At 42.5% G+C, this 19735-nt stretch overlaps 1 protein-coding gene across 1 annotated transcript in view; it reads left to right on the top strand.

The window, feature by feature from the left end:
* The window catches only part of KIF13A (kinesin family member 13A), a 199800-nt gene that overhangs the window by 80439 nt on the left and 99626 nt on the right, over window positions 1-19735 (top strand). Inside the window, 1 exon segment of the mRNA XM_046004604.1 lies at window positions 3443-3455. Coding sequence (XP_045860560.1) covers window positions 3443-3455 — 13 coding nt within the window.

Below are 19735 nucleotides of genomic sequence, written 5' to 3'. Positions count from 1 at the left end.
AATACGAATATTGATGTTTCTGATAGATGGTTGATATTATTCATTCCTTTTCATATATATGTATGAAAACTTTTATCTTTACATTGCAATAGCGTATTACATTGTAATATTACATTGTACAGTATTACATTGTAATAGCATGCTATATTTAGTTATGGTATAAGTATTACTCATATTGGAAAATTTTTTCTTCACAACGACCGGCAAATGTCATGTAGCCTCTGGGGATTGGGGTAGTAAATCATGGTTCTGAATTAGGATGACTTAGTTGCTTGTCTCTTAATTCACATCTCAGGAAATCTTTACCAGTTAATGAAGTATAGTTTTGGTTCACTAAGAGACTTGCTTTTCCTTATTTAATAAGGATCTTTGTTCTAAACTAAATGGTTATAGTAAATGTGGAGAGCAGCAGGTCCATTTAGTGACTTCCCTTTTCCCCATGCTCCCCAGTCTCCATTCTTTTTTTAAAAAAGACAGAGAGAGGGAGAAGAGGGGAGGAGGGAGCAGAGGGAGAGGGAGAGAAATAATCTGAAGCAGATTCTACACCTAGCGCAGAGCCCAACATGGGACTCGATCTCATGACCCTCAGATAACCAGCAGAGCGAAAAACAATGCTTAACTGACTGAGCCATCCAGGCTCCATTTATTCTTAAATAGTGCTGAGAAACAAAGAAAAACGTAGCAGAAGCATATTGCCATTCCCGTATGTGGTGTCTTTCTAAGTGAAAGGGATGTATTTTTTAAAATATTTATAATGCTGAAATAAGATTTGTTTCCTAAGAAGAATAAGGAAAACCACATTGGAACGTCAGTGAAGATTGGTTAGCTTTATTGTTAGCTCAGGAGGTAAATATACTACGGGTTACAAACTAGCACTTCTTTGCTGCTGCTGCTGCTGCTGATTATTACACAGACGTGGCCTAAAGGAAGCTCAAGAAAACTCTGGAGAGATCCCTGGGATTCCTGTTAGCTCATTCTGTCCCCATTAGGTTACATCATAGCGTTAATGTGGAATGCTTATTTTATTTTAAAGACTTTATTTATTTATTTGACAGACAGAAATCACAGGTAGGCAGAGAGGCAGGCACAGAGACGGGGGGCGGGGGGAGCCAGGCTCTTGCTGAGCAGAGAGCCTGATGCGGGGCTTGATACCAGTACTCTGGGATCATGACCTGAGCCAAAGGCAGAGGCTTTAACCCACTGAGCCACCCAGGCGTCCCTGGAATGTTTATTTTATTAACTTGGTCCATGCTGTTTCGTATGATTACCTTATTATAACCCCAGTGACTTGTCCGTCCTTTGTTAAATAGAGCAGTGATTTAAATGGCTCTTAAAAAATAAAACAATTAGGGGCGCCTGGGTGGCTCAGTGGGTTAAGCCGCTGCCTTCGCCTCAGGTCATGATCTCAGGGTCCTGGGATCGAGTCCCGCATCGGCCTCTCTGCTCAGTGGAGAGCCTGCTTCCCTTCCTCTTCTCTGCCTGCCTCTCTTGTGATTTCTCTCTGTCAAATAAATAAAATCTAAAAAAAAAAAAAAAAAAAAAAAACCAAGTAAAATAAGAGAAGGTTTAGTCAAAAGTACTGGGCATGATGTTTTCATTATAGTTCTACCTGCTCAGAACAGATGCCTTCCAGGGCACCGCTGCACTTAAGGAACATTTCTTGGCAGAAACCTCAAAAGTTTATGCAGTGAGCCAAGGTCCCATTGCTTTCTTAGAATTAAATGCACTCGTGCATTTTTCTGATAACATTCATAAATGTTTATCCTGTTTGAAAGGGTAGACAGAATGTTGAGTCTTACTTGACGGCAGCCAGAGATGCCAGGTTTTCTAGGTAGGCTTCCTCTCTAAAACTGGAAGATTAAAAAACCGCATTCCCATTGTACCCAACTCTCTGAGGTGTGTGAGGTGATGACCTAAGGGATCCTTTCAGTGCAGTCATAGAATTTCGAGAAGACGATTTTCAGCTTCATCATTATGGGACTCTCATGGTTTTCTTTGCCTACATTTAAAACTTCAGAGTTGTCTGTCTGATTTTACAGTCCATGGACATTCTTCCCTTGTTACTGAGCTCCGGGTTTTATCTAGGGCCCTCAGAGCTCTGCAGAGTGTTGGGCCCAGTGCTGGAGAAAGGTCACTGTGCTATTTTTGCCTGTACCTTTTGATTTCCATGCCCCCTGCCCTGGAAAATCTGTTTTGTTATCCCCCAGATTTTATTTCTTGTGGAGAAGGAATAAAGCCACGGGAAAAATTCCCTCCTTTCTTTCTTTCTTTTTAAGATTTTATTTATTTATTTGACAGAGAAAGATCCCAAGTAGGCAGAGAGGCAGGTGGGGGGGGGGGGGGGAAGCAGGCGCCCACTGAGCAGAGAGCCCAATATGGGGCTCAATCCCAGGACCCTGAGATCATGACCCGAGCTGAAGGCAGAGGCTTAACCCACTGAGCCCCAGGTGCCCCACCCCCTCATTTCTGTTTCACAGTTTATGAATGGGTGGTACTAGAGGTTGATTAAAAACAACCACACCAGGAAGGCTACAGACTGTCATAGGATTGCATTGCACAAAAATCATCGTTCAGCTTTTTAATTTTGTGTACACGGAAAACATTCACAGAGCAGGTCAGCCTACTGGTTTGTTACTTTGGAAACTGTCTGCTTTTCAGAGTTTTCTCCAGGTGGTAATTTCAGTCATTTTTGAGAAAGTAACGTGCAAAAGTGAACGTTTAAAAAAGTGCCTGTGTTGGGCGCCTGGGTGGCTCAGTGGTTTGGGCCGCTGCTTTCGGCTCGGGTCGTGGTCTCAGGGTCCTGGGATCGGGTCCTGCGTCGGGCTCTCTGCTTGGCGGAGAGCCTGCTTCCCTCTCGCTCTCTCTGCCTGCCTCTCTGCCTACTTGTGATCTCTCTCTGTCGGATAAGTAAATAAAATCTTTAAAAAAAAAAAAATTAAAAAAAAGTGCCTGTGTGCCTGGGGGTGGGAGAAGGCTGTAACTTGTTCTTAAATTTCTCTTTAGTGTTGAAATATGGGAAAATAGTTGAGAGCCGTGGCTTTTATTTATTTAAAGAGTTATTCATTCATTTGAGAGAAAGAGAGAGAGTAGGGGGAGGAGCAGAGGGAGAGAGAGAATCTCAAGCAGACTCCCCACCGAGCACAGAGCCCATTGTGGGGCTCCATCCTATGACCCTGAGATCGTGACCTGAGCTGAGACCAAGAGTTGGACGCCTAATCGCCCGAGACAGCCAGGCATCCTATTAAACAAATTTTATCACTTGAGGCAATAAAGAGAATTTGGCTTCTCATCTTTGTAAAATAGAATACCTTTCAGATCATGTTATCAAGATGCTGAGTTTCCCTTATGTTTTTTTTTCTCTTTCATTGCTTCCCTCTGATGTGGCTGCTGTGTTGACAACCCTTTCTACTTTGGCTGCTGAATTTTTGTTTCCATCATTAAGGAAACCTCCCAAGGTAAGCAGTTGATGTGGAATTTGGCGTGCATACTAAGTGTGCAAACATCCAGGACTTCATTCATCACAGTAACCCATGTGAAACACCTCTCCCATTGAGAAGAAAAATCGACATTCTAATTAAAATTTAAACCATGAAAAAACAATTTATGTCCGTAAAGACATAAGATTAGAATGCTCCTCTACATTTGCAAAACACTTTCATACATTATTTCATTCTTGAAATTAATGCTCTGGTCCTCAGAGCAAAGCAAAGCAAGTTCTCCTTGCTCTGGCCAGTCTTCAGTGGTTTGTTTACCAGGGAGTAACCCGTAAGTTAGAGAGTAGGTGGGGGAAAGAATATGAGAAGGGGGATCTGACTGATCAACTCCTGAATAATTGAAGGCTGATTTTGTTACCGGTGAGTATTTTATTGGGTATCAAAGGAACACTTAGTGCCAAAAGGAAGGAGAAATTCAACCAGTCCCTGACCAGTAATGCTGGTTATAACTTTGGTCTCTGGGATGGAATCAAGACAGGCTGATCACCCCCACCCTCCATTACATGGTCAGAATCTAAGACGTGCTGGGGGAGGGTAAGGCATCTAGAGCAGATTTGGCTTACTTGCCTCTCAGGCTATAAAGAACAATCAAATTTAGCTTTTACAAGTGGAAACCCACCAAAATGCTAAATATTATCCTTTATGGTTACTGAAGGCAATCTAGGAATTGTCCTTGGCACTAAACGCTTCAGCTCTAGCACAGAAGGTCCACCTGGAACAAATAGTATGAGATCTTTTAAGAACGAGGAAATATATGACGTTATAGAAATGTAAGCACTGGCATCAAGCCAGCCCTGAGGAATTAGAAGGTTCTCCCTGAGCACTTCCTGACATGGACATAGTCCCAAAAAGCTGCGACCAAAAAGGTGTCTTTGCTACTCAGAAAGATGTGAGTTTCTCCCTAAGTAGCTTTTCCTTCCCTTGCTGTTGGTCCAAGAGCTTTCAGAGCAGATTGTCAACCTTGTGATGCATTTAATTCTTTCCCCACAGAAAAAAGCAATGAAATCCTAAGCATTTTGACATATGGCTCCTTGGTGAAGGAGAAGCACTGAAATTAAGGGGCACAAAAACACATTTTAAAAAAAAATCACTAATCTCTTTATACATAAAGATTTTCTGGGTTATTTTCTATTCAGTATATAGAGCTTAGTGATTTCCTGCAGGGTTCTATTGATAGTTCCTAAGAAGTACCATGAAATTTTCAAAGTAAAATCAATGTGAAATCCCCACATTTAAATATATATATGTATATGCCATAAGGCACATCTGAGAAGTATAAATATGGTCTTGAAATAAGTGACACAATAGAGTCATATTTTGAAAAAAAGACATTAAATAAGGTCTTTTCTTGCAGAAACTGTAAACATTACAGCAAACAGGAAGGGAAAAGTGTTTTTCATGATGATTACATAAATGAAATCTTACTGATTTTAAACAGTGAGAGTTTTTGCAAATGACATACCTGATAAAGGGTTACTATCCAAAATCTATAAAAAACATACCAAACTCAACACCCAAAAAACAAATAAGTTTAATAAGTTGAAGGCACTGGCCAGTTAAAAAATGGCCAGAAGACGTGAATAGACATTTTTCCAGAGAAGACACCCTGATGGCTAACAGACAATGAAAAGATGTTCAACAACACTCATCATCAGGGAAACACAAATCAAAACCATGGTGAGAGCCCACCTCACACCTGTCAGAATGGCAAAATTAACAACACAGGAAGCAACAGATGTTGATGAGAATGTGGAGGAAGGGGAACCCTTTTGCACTGCTGGTGGGAATGCAAGCTGGCGCAACCACTCTGGAAACAGTATGGAGATTCCTCAGAAAGTTAGAAATACAACTACTCTGCAATGCGGCAATTGTACTCCTACATATTTGCCCAAAGGGTACAAAAATAGAGATTTGAAGGGACACAGGCACCCTGATGTTTATAGCAGCATTATGAACAATAGCCCAACTATGGAGAGAGCCCAAGTGTCTGTTGACTGATGAATGGATAAAGAAGATGTAGATATATACAATGGAATATTACTCAGCCATCAAAAAGAACAAAATCTTGCCATTTGCAATGATGTGGATGGAGCTAGAGAGTATTATACTAAGCAAAATACGTCCGAGAAAGGCAAATGCCATGTGATGTCATTCATATGTGGAATTTAGGAAACAAAACAGATGAACATACGGGAAGGGTGAAAAAAAGAGAGAGGGAAACAAACCATAAGTGACTCAGTGATAGAGAACAAGCCTGAGGGTTGATGGAGGGAGGTGGTGGGAGATGGGATAACTGGGTGATGGACATTAAGGAGGGCACTTTTTATGATGAGTGCTGGGTGTTTTATGTTAAATGATGATTCACTAACTTCTCCTGAAAATAGTATTACACTAGATTAACTAGATTAACTAGAATTTAAATAAATATTGGATAAAAAATAAAACTTTTTAAAAGCTTTTTTTTTTAAAGCTTTTTAAAAATGGAAAAAATAACTAAATAAAACAGATTTTTTTTTTGACATGAATAATTAGCAAAATCATCAAAGACTGTTTGGTTCAATTTAAGAAGAAATTTTTCTGGGAAGGGGGCAAAATGCTGCATGAATGAGACCTCATACTAGCATTCTGATGGGGGTGGGGGAGAGAACATAGGCACAATTTAGTATAAAATCAGTTGTGGTAAGGGCCACAAGAGGGATAATATTCATGGAAGTCAGAGGATGAAGGGTCTCATTCTGACTTCTGCAGATCTGAGGACAGATAAGACTGGAACTAATATTAAAACTTATGCTTGAAGGCACTGGAGAAATTCCAAGTTAGTGAAGAATTATCAAATAAAATCCAAGAGATGGTGGAAATTTAGAGAGGTCAGCCTGGTTTTTGAGTGTATGCCATTCACATAGAGCAGCTTAAAGGCAGAGCAGTGTTTCTGACTGCCTCATGTGATCTGGTGAGTCTAAGAGGACAAAAATGTTGGCGTTCATGACCCGTGCCCCTGAAGCAAATAATACCTTATATGTTAATAAAAATTTAAAAATATAAAAAAAGAAATGTTAGAGTTCAGAGTTTATCAGAGCTACAATCCTTGGTAAACTCTTTATACTTTGGGTTGGCAAAGTAGATTGAGATGCAACTATGGGTGCGGTGTAAAGATGAAACAAAACTAAACCTGCCTTCACATGGATTACTGTGTGGTTATAAGTTCTTTGTGTGATCAGGAAATCTCAAGCACTAAAATTAGATCAAAGTGATCCTAGAATGGGACATTCCCACAGGCACCTGGCAGAAGCAAGTGTAATCCCAAGTCTCTAAAGATTGCACAGACCATTTTTTAAAAAAGATTTTATTTATTTATTTGAGAGAGAATGAGAGAGAGCAAACATGAGAGCTGGGAGGGTCAGAGGGAGAAGCAGACTCTCTGCTGAGCAGGGAGCCGGATGTGGTACTCGATCCTGGGACTCCAGGATCATGACCCGAACCAAAGGCAGTTGCTTAGCCAACTGAGGCACACAAGTGCCCCTCCACAGACCATTTTAAAAATACAGTGTCTGGCACACAATCAAAGTGGTGCATTACAAGATAAGGCAACGTGAACAGGAAATAGCAAAAATAATAAAAAGTAGAAATAGACCCACGGGTGCTTCAGATGTTCAAACTGTTAAACATGAGCTTTAAAGTAACTATGCTTATTATATTTAAAATGATAAACGATAAGACTTCAAAGTGTTGGGGAGGACTAGGTTACCCCAGGCATACCCCAGGTTACCCAAACAGATTTGGAAAATAACCCAGTAGAAGTTCTCACCCTGACAGTCCCCGAACCAAAATAAAGAACTTAGTGTTTGGGTTTAGCAGCAGACTTGATGCAGCTGAAGAGAGAATTAAATAACTAGAAGATAGGTTAGCAGAAATGTCAAAATGAAATATAGAAGAGACAAATTGTGCTGGAACAACTGAACGTTAGCATTCAGAGAAATGAATTTAGATATAGACTTTATACCCTTCATAAGAATTAACTCAGTTGGATTATAGACCTAAATATGAGATGCAAAAGTGTAAAACTTCTAGAAGACAGTGTGGGGGAAATCTAAGAGATCTTGATATTGCTGATGACCTTTTAGATGCAACATCAAAAGTATGATCTGTAAAAATAAATTGATTAGTAGAATTCAAAGAAGTACAAACTTCTGCAAAGGCTCCATGAAGAAAATGAAGAGAAAGCCACAGACTGGGAGAAAAGGTTTGCAAAACATATCTGATAAAGGACTCTTATCCATCATATACAAAAAAACTCTTAAAATTCAACTGTAAGAAAGTGAACTACCCAATTAAAAGATGCAGAAGACCTGAACAGACACCTCAGGAAAGAAGGTATACACATGGGAAACACACAGATGAAAAATGGTTAACATCATATGTCATCAGGGAATTGCATATTAAAACAACGATGAGAGGGCACTGCACACCTCTTAGAACAACTAACATCTTGACAATACCAAGGCTGGTGAGGAGCTGGTGTGGAGCGCCAGGAACTGTCATTCATTGCTGGTGAGAATAAAAAGTGGTCTAGCTAACTTTGGAAGGCAGCTTAAAAGTTTCTTACAATGCCAAACATATTCTTATCATTTAGCTCTGTAATAATGCTTCTAGGTTTTTACCGAGATGAGTTGAAAATTTGTGTCCATACAAAAACTATACATGAATATTTACAATGGCTTCATTTATAATTGCCCAAAACTGGAAGCAAGCAAGATGTTCTTCAGTAAGTAAATGGATAAACAAACTGTAGTATATCCATACAATGGAATACTGTGTGAATTAACAATCCATGGAAAAAACATGAAGGAACTTTAAATGCATATTGATAAATCAAAGAAGCCAATCTGAAAAGGCTTTATACTGTAAGATTCCAGCTATATGACATTCTGGAAAAGGCAAAACTACAGGCATTACAAAAATTATAGTGTACCTGGGACAGGATCCCACAAAACATGGTAGCTACAGAACGACTGTTGGATGTGTGAGAAGAGGAAAGGAAGAAAGAGAGATTTGCTGGAGCAGAAGGACACTCACCAATTGAGCAGGAAAAATGGTTTGAGTCCAGCTAAGATTTTACTCCCCTTCACTGATGGACAGAGCCACTTTGCTGGATTAAGCCAGAGAACACAGTGGGTCCTGATTCCATTCTCAAGACAATCCAAATATCTGGCTGGTCCATTATCCAGATGCTTGTGTCTGGCTTGACCCCGAAGTGCCCATGAGATTTTACAAACCTTACCAGCACCGTGGATTCTCTTGTCATTGATTTGTGTTTTAAGGAATATTTTTTTGTGTAGTTGGTTTGGGCAGTTGTTGAAATTTTGTCTAGTTGTTGAAATTTTGTCTGATTATGTGATAATGGTAAATATGATATCACCTACCTGCAATATGTGCTGTTTCTATTATTGTAGGGGTTTTATGCATTTTACTAAGAAATATTCTAAGGTAGGGTTACTGATTAGGAGAAGCGAGGGGCTGTCCTTCTGACTATTTGGGTGAGTTAGCACTATTCTTACTCAACTGTTGTGCAGGAGAGGTTTCATATTCTTTATATTTATCCCTGGTACTGTACTCTTAGAATGACATTTCCATTGTTACTATTAATAATATCTATCTTTAAATCAGTATTTACAATATGCCAGATTCACTTTAAATCCAAATTAAAATTCAATGAAAACTTGGTTGCCTTCAAAGAGAAAAAAAAAAAAAATCAGTGGTTGCCATGGGGAGTGAGAGGAGAGAAGGGGTGAATAGGTGAGGTGTGGGATGTTAGGGCATTGAAACCATTTTGTGTAATACTCTAATGGGGATATATGACATTATGCATTTATCAAAACTCAAGAACTGTATAGCTCAAAAGAGTGAATCCTAATGTAAACTCTGGGGATTAGTTATTAATGATTTATCAGTATTGGCTCATCAATTATAACAAATATAACACACTAACCAGGTTACTAATAGACGAAACTGATGGGAGGTACCTCAAGAGGAGGTATATTGGACCTCAGCACCATCTGCTCAATTTTTCTGTATACCTAAAACTGCTTTAAAAATAGTCTATTATTTTAAAAAATAATTTATCGTACCAACAGAATATAAAAGAAAAACCATATGATCATCTCAGTAGATGCAAAAAAAGAACATTTGACGAAGTTCAACACTTATTTATGAACAAACTTGAAACAAGCTAGAGAGACGCAGAAACTTAATGTTGTTAATGGCGTCCATTAAAAATCTACAGCTGTCATCATACTTAGTGGTGAAGGACTGACCACAAAGATATTATTTTAGCCACTTCCACTTAGTATTGACTGCATTTCCTTGCCAGTGTAATAAGGCAAGAAAAAGAAAAGATACTCAGATTGGAAAGGAGGAAGCAAAAGCATCTTTATTTACAGGCAATATAGTCACATACCTGGAAAACATTAAGAAATCTCCAAACAAGTTCCTAGAACTTATAATTGGCAAGGTGGCAGGACAAAGGTCAAAATACAAATTGTATTTTTCTATACTATACTAAAGAACAATTAGAAAATAAAATGTAACAGAAGCCCAATAATTTACAGTAGCTTCAGAAACATTCAGTACTTAAGGATATACTTTCAAAAGTGTTTAAGACCTTTTTATTAAAGCCTCACATATATTTGGTCATTCGATTGTAGATGGATGTACCGAGAGAGGGGCATCAACTGTGTTCATAGAATGACAGGGCACAGAGCTGGACTGGACATGAAAGGGAGTCTTGGGTGACAGATCTAGAAAGAGGTTGAATGCAAATCCAGCTTTGGAAGGCCTTGATGCCAGGGTTGGCCCTTGATGCCTTCATTGTGTCTCTACCACCTATTTCGACCAAAGCAGTGGGCTCGTTAAGGCTCTGCTTCAGTAGGTTAATGTGAAAGCAGAACATAAAGTTTTGGTTGGAGGAGTGGGGGAGCTGGAGATGGCATTCCATAAAATGTTCCGGAAAAGAGGTAGGAAGGGCCTGCGCTGATGCAGTGCCAGGAGCCTGGAGAAGAGGAAGGGTCAAATTATCAAAATGTTGCAGAAATAGAGTATCCAGGACTTGGATCCTGAGAGCATATAAGAGACAATATAACAAAGAGGGTCAGAGTGGACTTTGGAGTTTGAAACAGAGTGGCTAAAAATCCAGCAGGAATTCAAGAAGAAAGAGCTGGTTTGGTGCAGGGAGAAGTTGATGAGTTGGGTTTGAGAGTGGGTTGAATTGGGAATGGTTGGGAAAGCATTAGGTGTGGATGCCCAGCAGTTATGCGAGGTTTGCAGTCTCTGCCCTAGGAAGGTCGGGTGAATTCTGGTAAGGAGGAGAGAAGAGGTGGAAGGAAGGGGTATCTATTATGTTGTCAAAGAAGAGAGGATTGAGAGGGACAGAAGACATGAGAGAATAGAGTCTGGGCCTTGGGACTCGTCCTGTTCTGGAGAGTGGGGAGAGGAGGAAAAACCAGTAAAAATTAAGGGAAACCAGACATTCACATGGGGCCCGGCTGGTGGTGGTGCCATCTAGGAGGATACCTAGACACTAGTTCTTTCCAAATCAGGTTTCTTTTGTTCTAAAAGTTATTTTTTTCTGGTGTTAAGTTATTTTTTCTGGTGAGAAGATGAAGATACTTCTCTGGTTGACTTTTAAAAGTTAGATCCATTTTTTTTAATAGTTTGTGTATGTCGCATGTTAGGATAGAAAGGGAAATTTATATTTGTATAAATTGCCCTGCGCTATGTATTTGACTGTTCTCTTCAGCAAATGTTACATTTTGTAAGTGTGTACTCCTGAGCAGAGAGACATTAATTTTAGCACAGTCCAAGTACATACCCTTAATCATCTCACCAGTAGCTCTTACGAAATGTTTATAGGAATGTGTCCTATTTCCCTTAAAAAGAGAAGCATTTAGACAAACATAGAGACACCTGCTTTATGCCTCCTTGTTAAGACAAAACAAAGCAAAGCAGAAAACAAAGAGGCTTTGTCTCATAATTTTCAGTATCGAGGTAGGTGTGTTTTTCTTTATCAGTGCGACTAGTTTTGAGTCCAGGGTTTGTCTTAGGGTATTAATGCTTGTTCGTTCAGCCACCTTCTCATAAACTTTGGATTTTGGCAGGAGGTGGTACAGAGGGAGAAGACAAGTGTGTAGAGAATCGCTAATTATGTCATTATGCATGCTCTGTTGCTGGAGAACAGGGATATGTCCTCAGTCCCAATAGCTTTGCCTTTAGAAAGGAGCGGGTTGCAGTTCTCCTTGTTGGCCCTCAGAATGTCTGTCATGTTCTAGGAACCTTCACTTTTCATGCTTTGTCATGTCTGGCACAAGTGTGTTACTTGTGCTATATTGAAACGCACAGAAGAACAAGTGAGTTCTTCCTCCTTTTCCTGTTTTCTCTTCTCTGTCAGTATTTCCTGAACACCTTCCCTGTGCCCCGTGAGCACGGCAGAGCCGGAGTAAGTTTCTGAACTCAGACCATTCAGACCCTCTTACTCAAAGAGGAGATTGATGGGAAGGAGAGAATTTGGCCAGAACCGCCCAGTGACAGAGCTTGGCTCCAGTCCTAGGCCTTCTGATCGCCTGTACGTTCTGTTACACCACGTGGGTGTCAAGCAGGTTTTCTGTTTGTTGGGTTTTATGGAGCAAAGATAGGAGGAGGAAGCAGGAAGAAGGAAGAGTTTGGGGAAGATATAAATGTCTGCAAGATCACTTCCTTTTTTTACTCAGTTTCCTTTTTTTCTTTAACTTTCCATCATTGTGTTTATTACCTCAGAAATCGTTGGATGATTTATTTGAACAATTTGATGTTAATTAAACTCAACTTTTTGAATTTAATTTATAAGTGTGATAAGGTACTCCTGACCTTCAAGGTGTTTGATCCCTCCAATAGGTCCATAATTCTGTCAGCAAAATCATGAGCAGAAGAAAATGACGTTACAGTGCAGGTAGTGTCCTTTGAGGAGTCATACCGGTGTACCCAAAATCTGACTTTGCAGAAATGGCTCAGAAGAAAGGAGGGGACGGCCTTGCGATGTGCGGCTTACACCATCACATTCACTTTTTACGGTTTACGACCGTCGTCATTTTCTGTTGCCTCCCCCACTTCACTTCGTGAAACTTCCGAAAACCAAGGGTCGGCCTCCCCTGAGGGGAGCTCCAGACCTGCGCTGTCTGGGACAGCCGCCGTGCAGCCACCTGTGAGTTTTGAGCATGTGCTGAGTGACCGGTCAGGACCGAGACGCGTCACACGTGCAGAAGGCACATCAGACATCAAAGACTTAGGATTAGAAAAAAATACATAAGGTAACTATTTTGGGTCGATCAGGTTAAGTAAAAAATATTAAAAATTTAATTTTATCTCTTCAGTTTTGTAACGTGACACATTTTAAATTACATTCGTGGCTCACATCATGTTCCTCTCGGACAGCCCCGTTCGCGTGGCTGAGGATGCAGCAGCTTTTCGGCATCCGTGCAGAGCCCTGCGCTCGCTGCTTGGGTTCCGTGCGGCAGCCCTGCCGCCGTCCCTTACGCTTCTGCCCTGATGCCGCGTCCGAGAGGGTTGGTCTGCATAAACTCAGCGCTAGCGTCGCCTTCCTGCTGTGTGCTTTTCCTAGGATTCATTTTTTTCTTACCCATTCAAAAATCTTTAGTAGACAAGTATTCATTGAGAACATCTGTGAAAAGTCTTGTGCGAGCAGGTTGTGGGGTTGAAGAGGTGATTTAACTGGTGGTCCCTGCCCTCTAGAAATCCACCTGGGGGGCTCATCGGTTAGGCATCTGCTCCGCCTCAGGTCATGATCCCGGGGTCCTGGGATGGAGCCCCGCATCGAGCTCCCTGCTCAGCGGGGAGTCTGCTTCTGCCTCTGCCTCTGCCTGTTCCTTCCTTTGCTTATAAATAAAATCTTTAAAAATAAATAAAGAAACCTTCAGCCCCATAGGTAACAAAATAGATTATGATAAACGTCGTTCACTAGCTCAGTATTTTACAACTCCAGAGGAAGAAAGGCTTCTCAGCTACAAGTGGGTTTGAGGAGTTCCTTCACGTACGGGTATGGCTTCAGAAGGCCTCAGAGACACGGGACAGGACTCAAGATGTATTTGAGGAACAGAAACAAGGTAATTGATGTTAAAGAAAAATTGTTTCTCTAGTCGCAACTCTGATCCAGACGTGTGGCATTTCCACAATAAGTGATTCTCTAATTCTCTTCGGACGACAGGTGGATATCCCGTAAGGTAATTCAGCTGACACTAACCATCCACAGTTAGCCCAGATGGCATAGGTTAAGGGCTTGGTCCCACTTCAGGCACTGTAATCCCCAGTCGTGTGTCCCCAGGTTACCCACACTTCCATCTGACTTTGCTACAAATCAGGGCTTCCCAGGACACCCTCCTCAGGTTCAGGAATTTGCTAGAATGGCTTGCAAGACTCAGGGAAACATTGGCTTAGGTTTACTGGCTTATTATAAAGGCTACAGTTGAGCAGCCAGATAAAGAGGTATGTAGGGCTAGGTCTGGAAGCGTCCCAAGCACTGGACCTTCTGTTCCTCTGGAGTTCGGGTGTGTCACCCTTCTGGCACGTGGATGCATTCACCAAACCTGGAAGCCCTCTGAATCTTGTTATTTCACTGTTTTAATGGAGGTTTCATCCTGCGGGTATGATGAGTTATTCTAATCTCCCAACTCCTCTCCTTTCCCCAGAGAACTGGGGGGTATGGGGCTGAAAGTTCCACGCTTCTGGTCAAGGCTTGGTCTTTCTGGCAGCCAGCCCCCATTGTGAAGCTATCTAGGAGTGTACCAGCAGTTGCTTCATTTAGAACAACAGAGGCCTCTATCACTAGGGAATTCCAAGGGATTTAGGAGTTCTGTGTCAGAAATAAAGACCCTTGTGTCACTCACAAAATTCCAAGGGATTTAAGAGCTCTGTATCAGGAACCAGAGAGGAAAACCAAGAATATATTGGTTTCACATCACAGCTGCCTTGGGAAGTGCAAAGTCTGGTTGGATTGTATGGAAAGCAGTTGCGTATTAAAATACTGGGAAAGGGGGCGCCTGGGTGGCTCAGTTGGTCAGGCGTCCCGATTCTTGATTTTGTCTCAGGTCATGATCTCAGGGTTGTGAGATCAAGCCCCATGTTGGGCTCCGAGCTCAGGGTGGAGTCTGCTTGATGTTCTCTCCCTCTCCCTGTGCACCCCCCACCCGGATGCACACGCTCACGCATGTGTGCACGCATGCACGCACACACACACATGCATGGGTGCTCTCTCTCTCTGTCTCAAAAAATAAAGAAAACTGGGAAAGTATGTAGCTTATGGAGGGTTTGGGCGTCTGGTCTCAGTCTGGTAGGCTGTGAGGAATCATTTAGGATTTTTGTATAAGAAAGTTACGTGGTCTCACTAATCATCAGGGAAGCGTAAATGAAAACCACAGTGAGATACCACCTCACACCAGTCAGAACGGCTACAGTCTTTTGATAGCACAAGAAGCACCAAGTCTTGGCAAGGACACAGAGAAAAAGGAACCTTTTTTGCACCGTTGGTGGGAATGCACACTGATGTAGCCACTGTGAAAAACACTATGGCGATGCCTCAAAGAATAAAGAATAGAACCACACTATGATCCAGTGATTCCGTTACTGGATATTTACCCAAGAGTACAGAAACACAAACTCAAAGGGGTATAAGTACCTTATGTTTACAGCAACATTTCCTACAATAGCCAGATTATGGAAGCAGCCCAATGTCCATCCATAGATGAAAGGATAAAGAAGATGTGATGTGTTTGTGTATTATTTACTAATATATAAATAAATAGAATATATAAATAAAATATTATATAAATATGTCTTTATTTAGGAAATAGAAAATATAAATACATAAAATAAATATATATAAGCATATATAAATATATACAAGTATAATGGAATACTATTCAGCCATAAAGAAAGAATGAAATCTTGCCATTTCCAACAACACAGGTGGATCTAGAGAATGTCATGCTAAGTGAAGTCAGTCAGAGAAAGACAAATACCATGTGATTTCACTCGCATGAGGAATTTAAGAGACAAACAGTGAAAAAAGACAAACCAGAAATAGACCCTTAATTGTAGAGAACAAGCTGGCTCCAAAGGGGAGGCAGTTGGGGGACGGGTAAAACAGGTGAGGCAGATTTTAGAGCTGAGTGATAAAGGGATTAAGCAGGACAAGAATGGAGTGTGGGGATGAGTTGGCATTCGTTGCTTAGGCCCCGCATTGCTTTGGCACCATGGGTTTGAACGTTCACAGTGTAAAATGTGAAGCTCTGTGCTGTTACGATATTGGTCTCAGATTGGGAAAACTCGTTCCTGGTTTCAGATTTATTGAAACTCTGGGTGGTTTTCACCCTTGGTGCCTTTGCCCACGCGGCTGTTGATAATCCCACCCTTCTTCTGTCCTGTATTCAAGGGTGACCCAGCCTGGTTACTTTTACTTTACTATCTCTGATGTTACTTCTTCTGCTAGTAGTCAGGAGTCTTAGCAGCTGGAGCGACCAGAACCCAAACTGGACGGACTGGAAGATTAGAACGAGTCTGAGACGTGTGGACTGAAGGACGGGAAGTGGCTGGGGTTCACATGCAGTTACCTCTCCGTATCTCCCCACCTCCTGTCTCTGTTCCCCTGTGGGCCCCCTCATTTCTCTGTCTCACCGCTGTCCAGCTGTGTCTGCTTCTCTGGTTCGTGTGTTTAGAAACATGGACTCCACATGTCCCAGATTTTACGACTCCAGTCACGTGAGAGACTGGTTTGGCTTCCTTCGTCCCAAATCCCAAAATCCCAGGTCAGACACTCACTTTAGGACCAGCTAACTACGGCCAGGAGATGAGGGAACTGAGTAGTCCACCTCGAGCGCGTGTGTGCCGTTCCTGCCTCCTCCCCTGAGCAAGCATTTATAGAATATATGATTGTACGTGCCCCATGAGAACATGGCAGTACCTCCTGGGAACCAAGTGGCTGGAGTAGTAGTTAGTACAGTTCTCCGAAGAAAAAGTGCTATTTCTCCAGTAAATAAGGTAAGGGGTTCTGTCCCCCTCCCCAAGAAGTGCCTTTCACTCTAGCTTCTTTCCATCCCCGCTGAGGCTGAGAATTAAAACCTTTTACCTCCATCAGAATGATTTGCTAATTGGCCTCTTGGTCTCTGGTCTTCCACGCATCCAGTCCCTCATCCACAGTGATCCCTCCACAGTGCTCCCTCCAAAGTGAGAACGTGGCCCCATCATCTGCCAGCACACAAAAGCCCGGGCTTCTCTGTAAGGTACACGAAGTCTCCCACGGCTGGCTTGGCCACGTTCTTCACCATTGCTTCCCTGCCCCCTGCTCTTGCAAACAACTCCAGTCACGCTCACCTTCTTTTCTCCGCTGCTTGCCAGCTTCCCCCTTTACCTGGAATGCCTTTCCTACTTGCCTTCTTAATGATTATCTGTCAGAGTTTACCCCCAGCTTTGCCTTCTCTAGAAACCTGAGCCTTGCCCCACTTCCTTCACCCCCGTCCCCCAGTGCAACTGTTCATCTTTGTAGGTCTGCACTGCCTTCTGCATACCACACTCTTCCCTTTTCTTGGTGACTTCCCTCTATTCGAGTGTGAGGGCTTGACAGAAGGGAGGCTCTTAGCTCCGGAGATGCTTATGACCAAGACAAACCAGGTCTTCCAAGAGTCACCTCCCCAGGGCCCCTTAGGAATTCAGACTGCCGTGTAGAGTGGCACTTGCCCAGAGATCGTGAACTCCCTGAGACGGGGAGCCCTGCCTCGTCGGCCTGTCGGTGCGCAACAGGTGCTGTTGTCTCGTGCTGAGTCTTCCGGATGCCCTGACCTCTTCACAGTCGGGCAGTTCGGACTGTGTAACTCAAGGCGTTGTTTGCCGTGCTCATCTAGGCATAAGCAGAGAAGGATCCATCACACTGCAGAAAGACCGCGGTTCCATGGGAAGTGGTGTCCTTCGGTAGAACTCACCTGTAGTAGGAGTGACCCTTACAGAACTTCTCCCTCGGTGAGCATGAGCAGGAGCAGATAGGCTCAAGTAAGGGCTTGGAGTTCACGCTGGCAAAGCCGCTCTTGCACGTCGCGGTGGTTGGAGATGGTTCAGGGATCAGACAGGCTTCAGTGACCTGCTTTCCTTTCCATTTTGGTCCTGCTTCTTCAAGGTTAATGACATTCAACTCCTCTTTTTTTTTTTTTTTAAATGACTCTTCCTGTCTCTGACTTAGGAGAAAGTGATGAAAGGGAAAAGTGTTGAAACTTGGCACCAAAAGGAAAATTTTGACATGCCATGAAATAGAGTAATTTTTGAGGGGGGGGGGTCTGATTGAATTCTTAGAACAGTGCTGTGAAATGTGAACAAATTTGGCACTTGTCTTTCATATTAATTGTGCCCTTTCAACTCGACAGAATTGAACATTCGCAAGCCAATATTTATAAAACTGGAGACATGGGGGTTTGTGAAGAGATCTCGGGCTCAGTTTCAAAGTTGATAGTTGCCAGGATGGGCTGCCGATAGCAGCTGGGTCTGCAGATGTGAACAGTGGATGAATTGTGCAAAGAGAGGAGGGTGAAGGAGAGGAGAGAGACACACTCCTTCATGGAAAGCAGATCACGTCCGCGCAGAGTGGGAAGCCCTTTCAGTTCTGGATTTGGGATGTAGGGGCGAGGTGCTTTGCATGGATACTTTCACTACAGACCTCAGAAACTATAGGATCTCTTCCACTCATGGCCATGTGGACTTTTGTTGTCTTTTTACTTTCCTCTCTTTATTTTGTTTTGTTTTTTTTTTTTTTTTAGATTTTTTATTTATTTATTTGACAGAGATCACAAGTAGATAGAGAGGCAGGTAGAGAGAGAGAGGGGGAACAGACTCCCCGCTGAGCAGGGAGCCCGATGCGGGACTCGATCCCAGGACCCTGAGATCATGACCTGAGCTGAAGGCAGCGGCTAACCCACTGAGCCACCCAGGCGCCCCCTCTCTTTACTTTGTTAAGAAAATCAATCTGTCTACTGCGTTGATACCTGTAGGAAATAAAGAAATCCGCATAGTCCTTGGCTTGGGGGAAGTTCCAGCTGGATGAGACCCTGACACGCTGAGAATGGTACATTACAAACCCTCCCCAAGTAGTAGCTGTAGTACTGTCTGGGGAGAGGGGTCCAGGAGCAGATGCCATCTGCGCTGATCCTGGTCGCTGCGGGTCCTGCGTTACTGTTCTACGCCAAACCTCGTATTGGCAGGTATTTTGTGTAAATTCCCACAATCCCAACTGAGTGTAAAATGGGTAGTTACTTCAGTAGAGTGTATATAAGAGAGGTTATGCTTTTGACGAAGACGACACGGAGGAGGGAAGTTGAGGAAACGGAGGAGGCAACCTTTGGGCAGGACTTGAAGAATGAGCTGTCGCTCCCTGGGCAGGGAGGTGAGGAGAGGGAAATAGTTACAGGAAGGAGGGACTGCCTCATAGGTCTCCATTCTGTTTTCTTCCCTTTGCCCCTGGACATTTCTACTGTCCTTTATATTCCCAGAGGATTTCTTGGTTGTTGGTGCAGACTCCCAGAGCTGAAGATCTGGCTGACCCTGGATGTAACAGATGAATAGGGGAGCCTGCTCCTGTCTTGTTGGGACAGGAGTGCAATCCGAGAAACACAGTCCAATAAACAGAATGTCTGTAGAGTGACTCTGGTCCTGGCGCCTCCACAGTTGAGTGAGAAACGGAGACTTGGACCGGGTACCCCCGTGGTGTCTTGTGTGGTGTCGTGTGGGGGAAGGACCACACCAGCCAGCGTGCTCTTTAACAGCAGCATTCACATGCGAAAACAGATTTGCAAGAACGTTCAGCCAAAAGCTGTTTTGCCAAGAAGTTGCTTTACAGAGTAAATTCTCAGGGTTTGGTTTTTTGTTTGTTTTGGTTTGTGAAATTTTGGACAATAAAACATTAGGAAAACCAAAATCTTGACCTCTACGAATTAATAGTATAGCAGAAGAAAGGGAATGAATCTCTTGTCTCTCTTACACACACTCCCTCCCCAAACCCCACAACACATAAAGTCTGGGCAGACAGATAAGAAATTCAGAGCATTAAGTGTCCTGAAGAGAGTTTTCAGAAAGAAGTGACATTGGAGGTGTCATTGAAAGATTTTAATTTGGAAAATTTAATGGGAGTGGGCTTTTGCTCACTGTGCCAAAAATCTGATGTA

This window comes from Meles meles, chromosome 5 (genome assembly GCF_922984935.1).
Source record: "Meles meles chromosome 5, mMelMel3.1 paternal haplotype, whole genome shotgun sequence".
Taxonomy (NCBI): domain Eukaryota; kingdom Metazoa; phylum Chordata; class Mammalia; order Carnivora; family Mustelidae; genus Meles; species Meles meles.
Note: the sequence above shows the minus strand (reverse complement) of the source record. Positions and strands in the feature narration are given on the sequence as shown.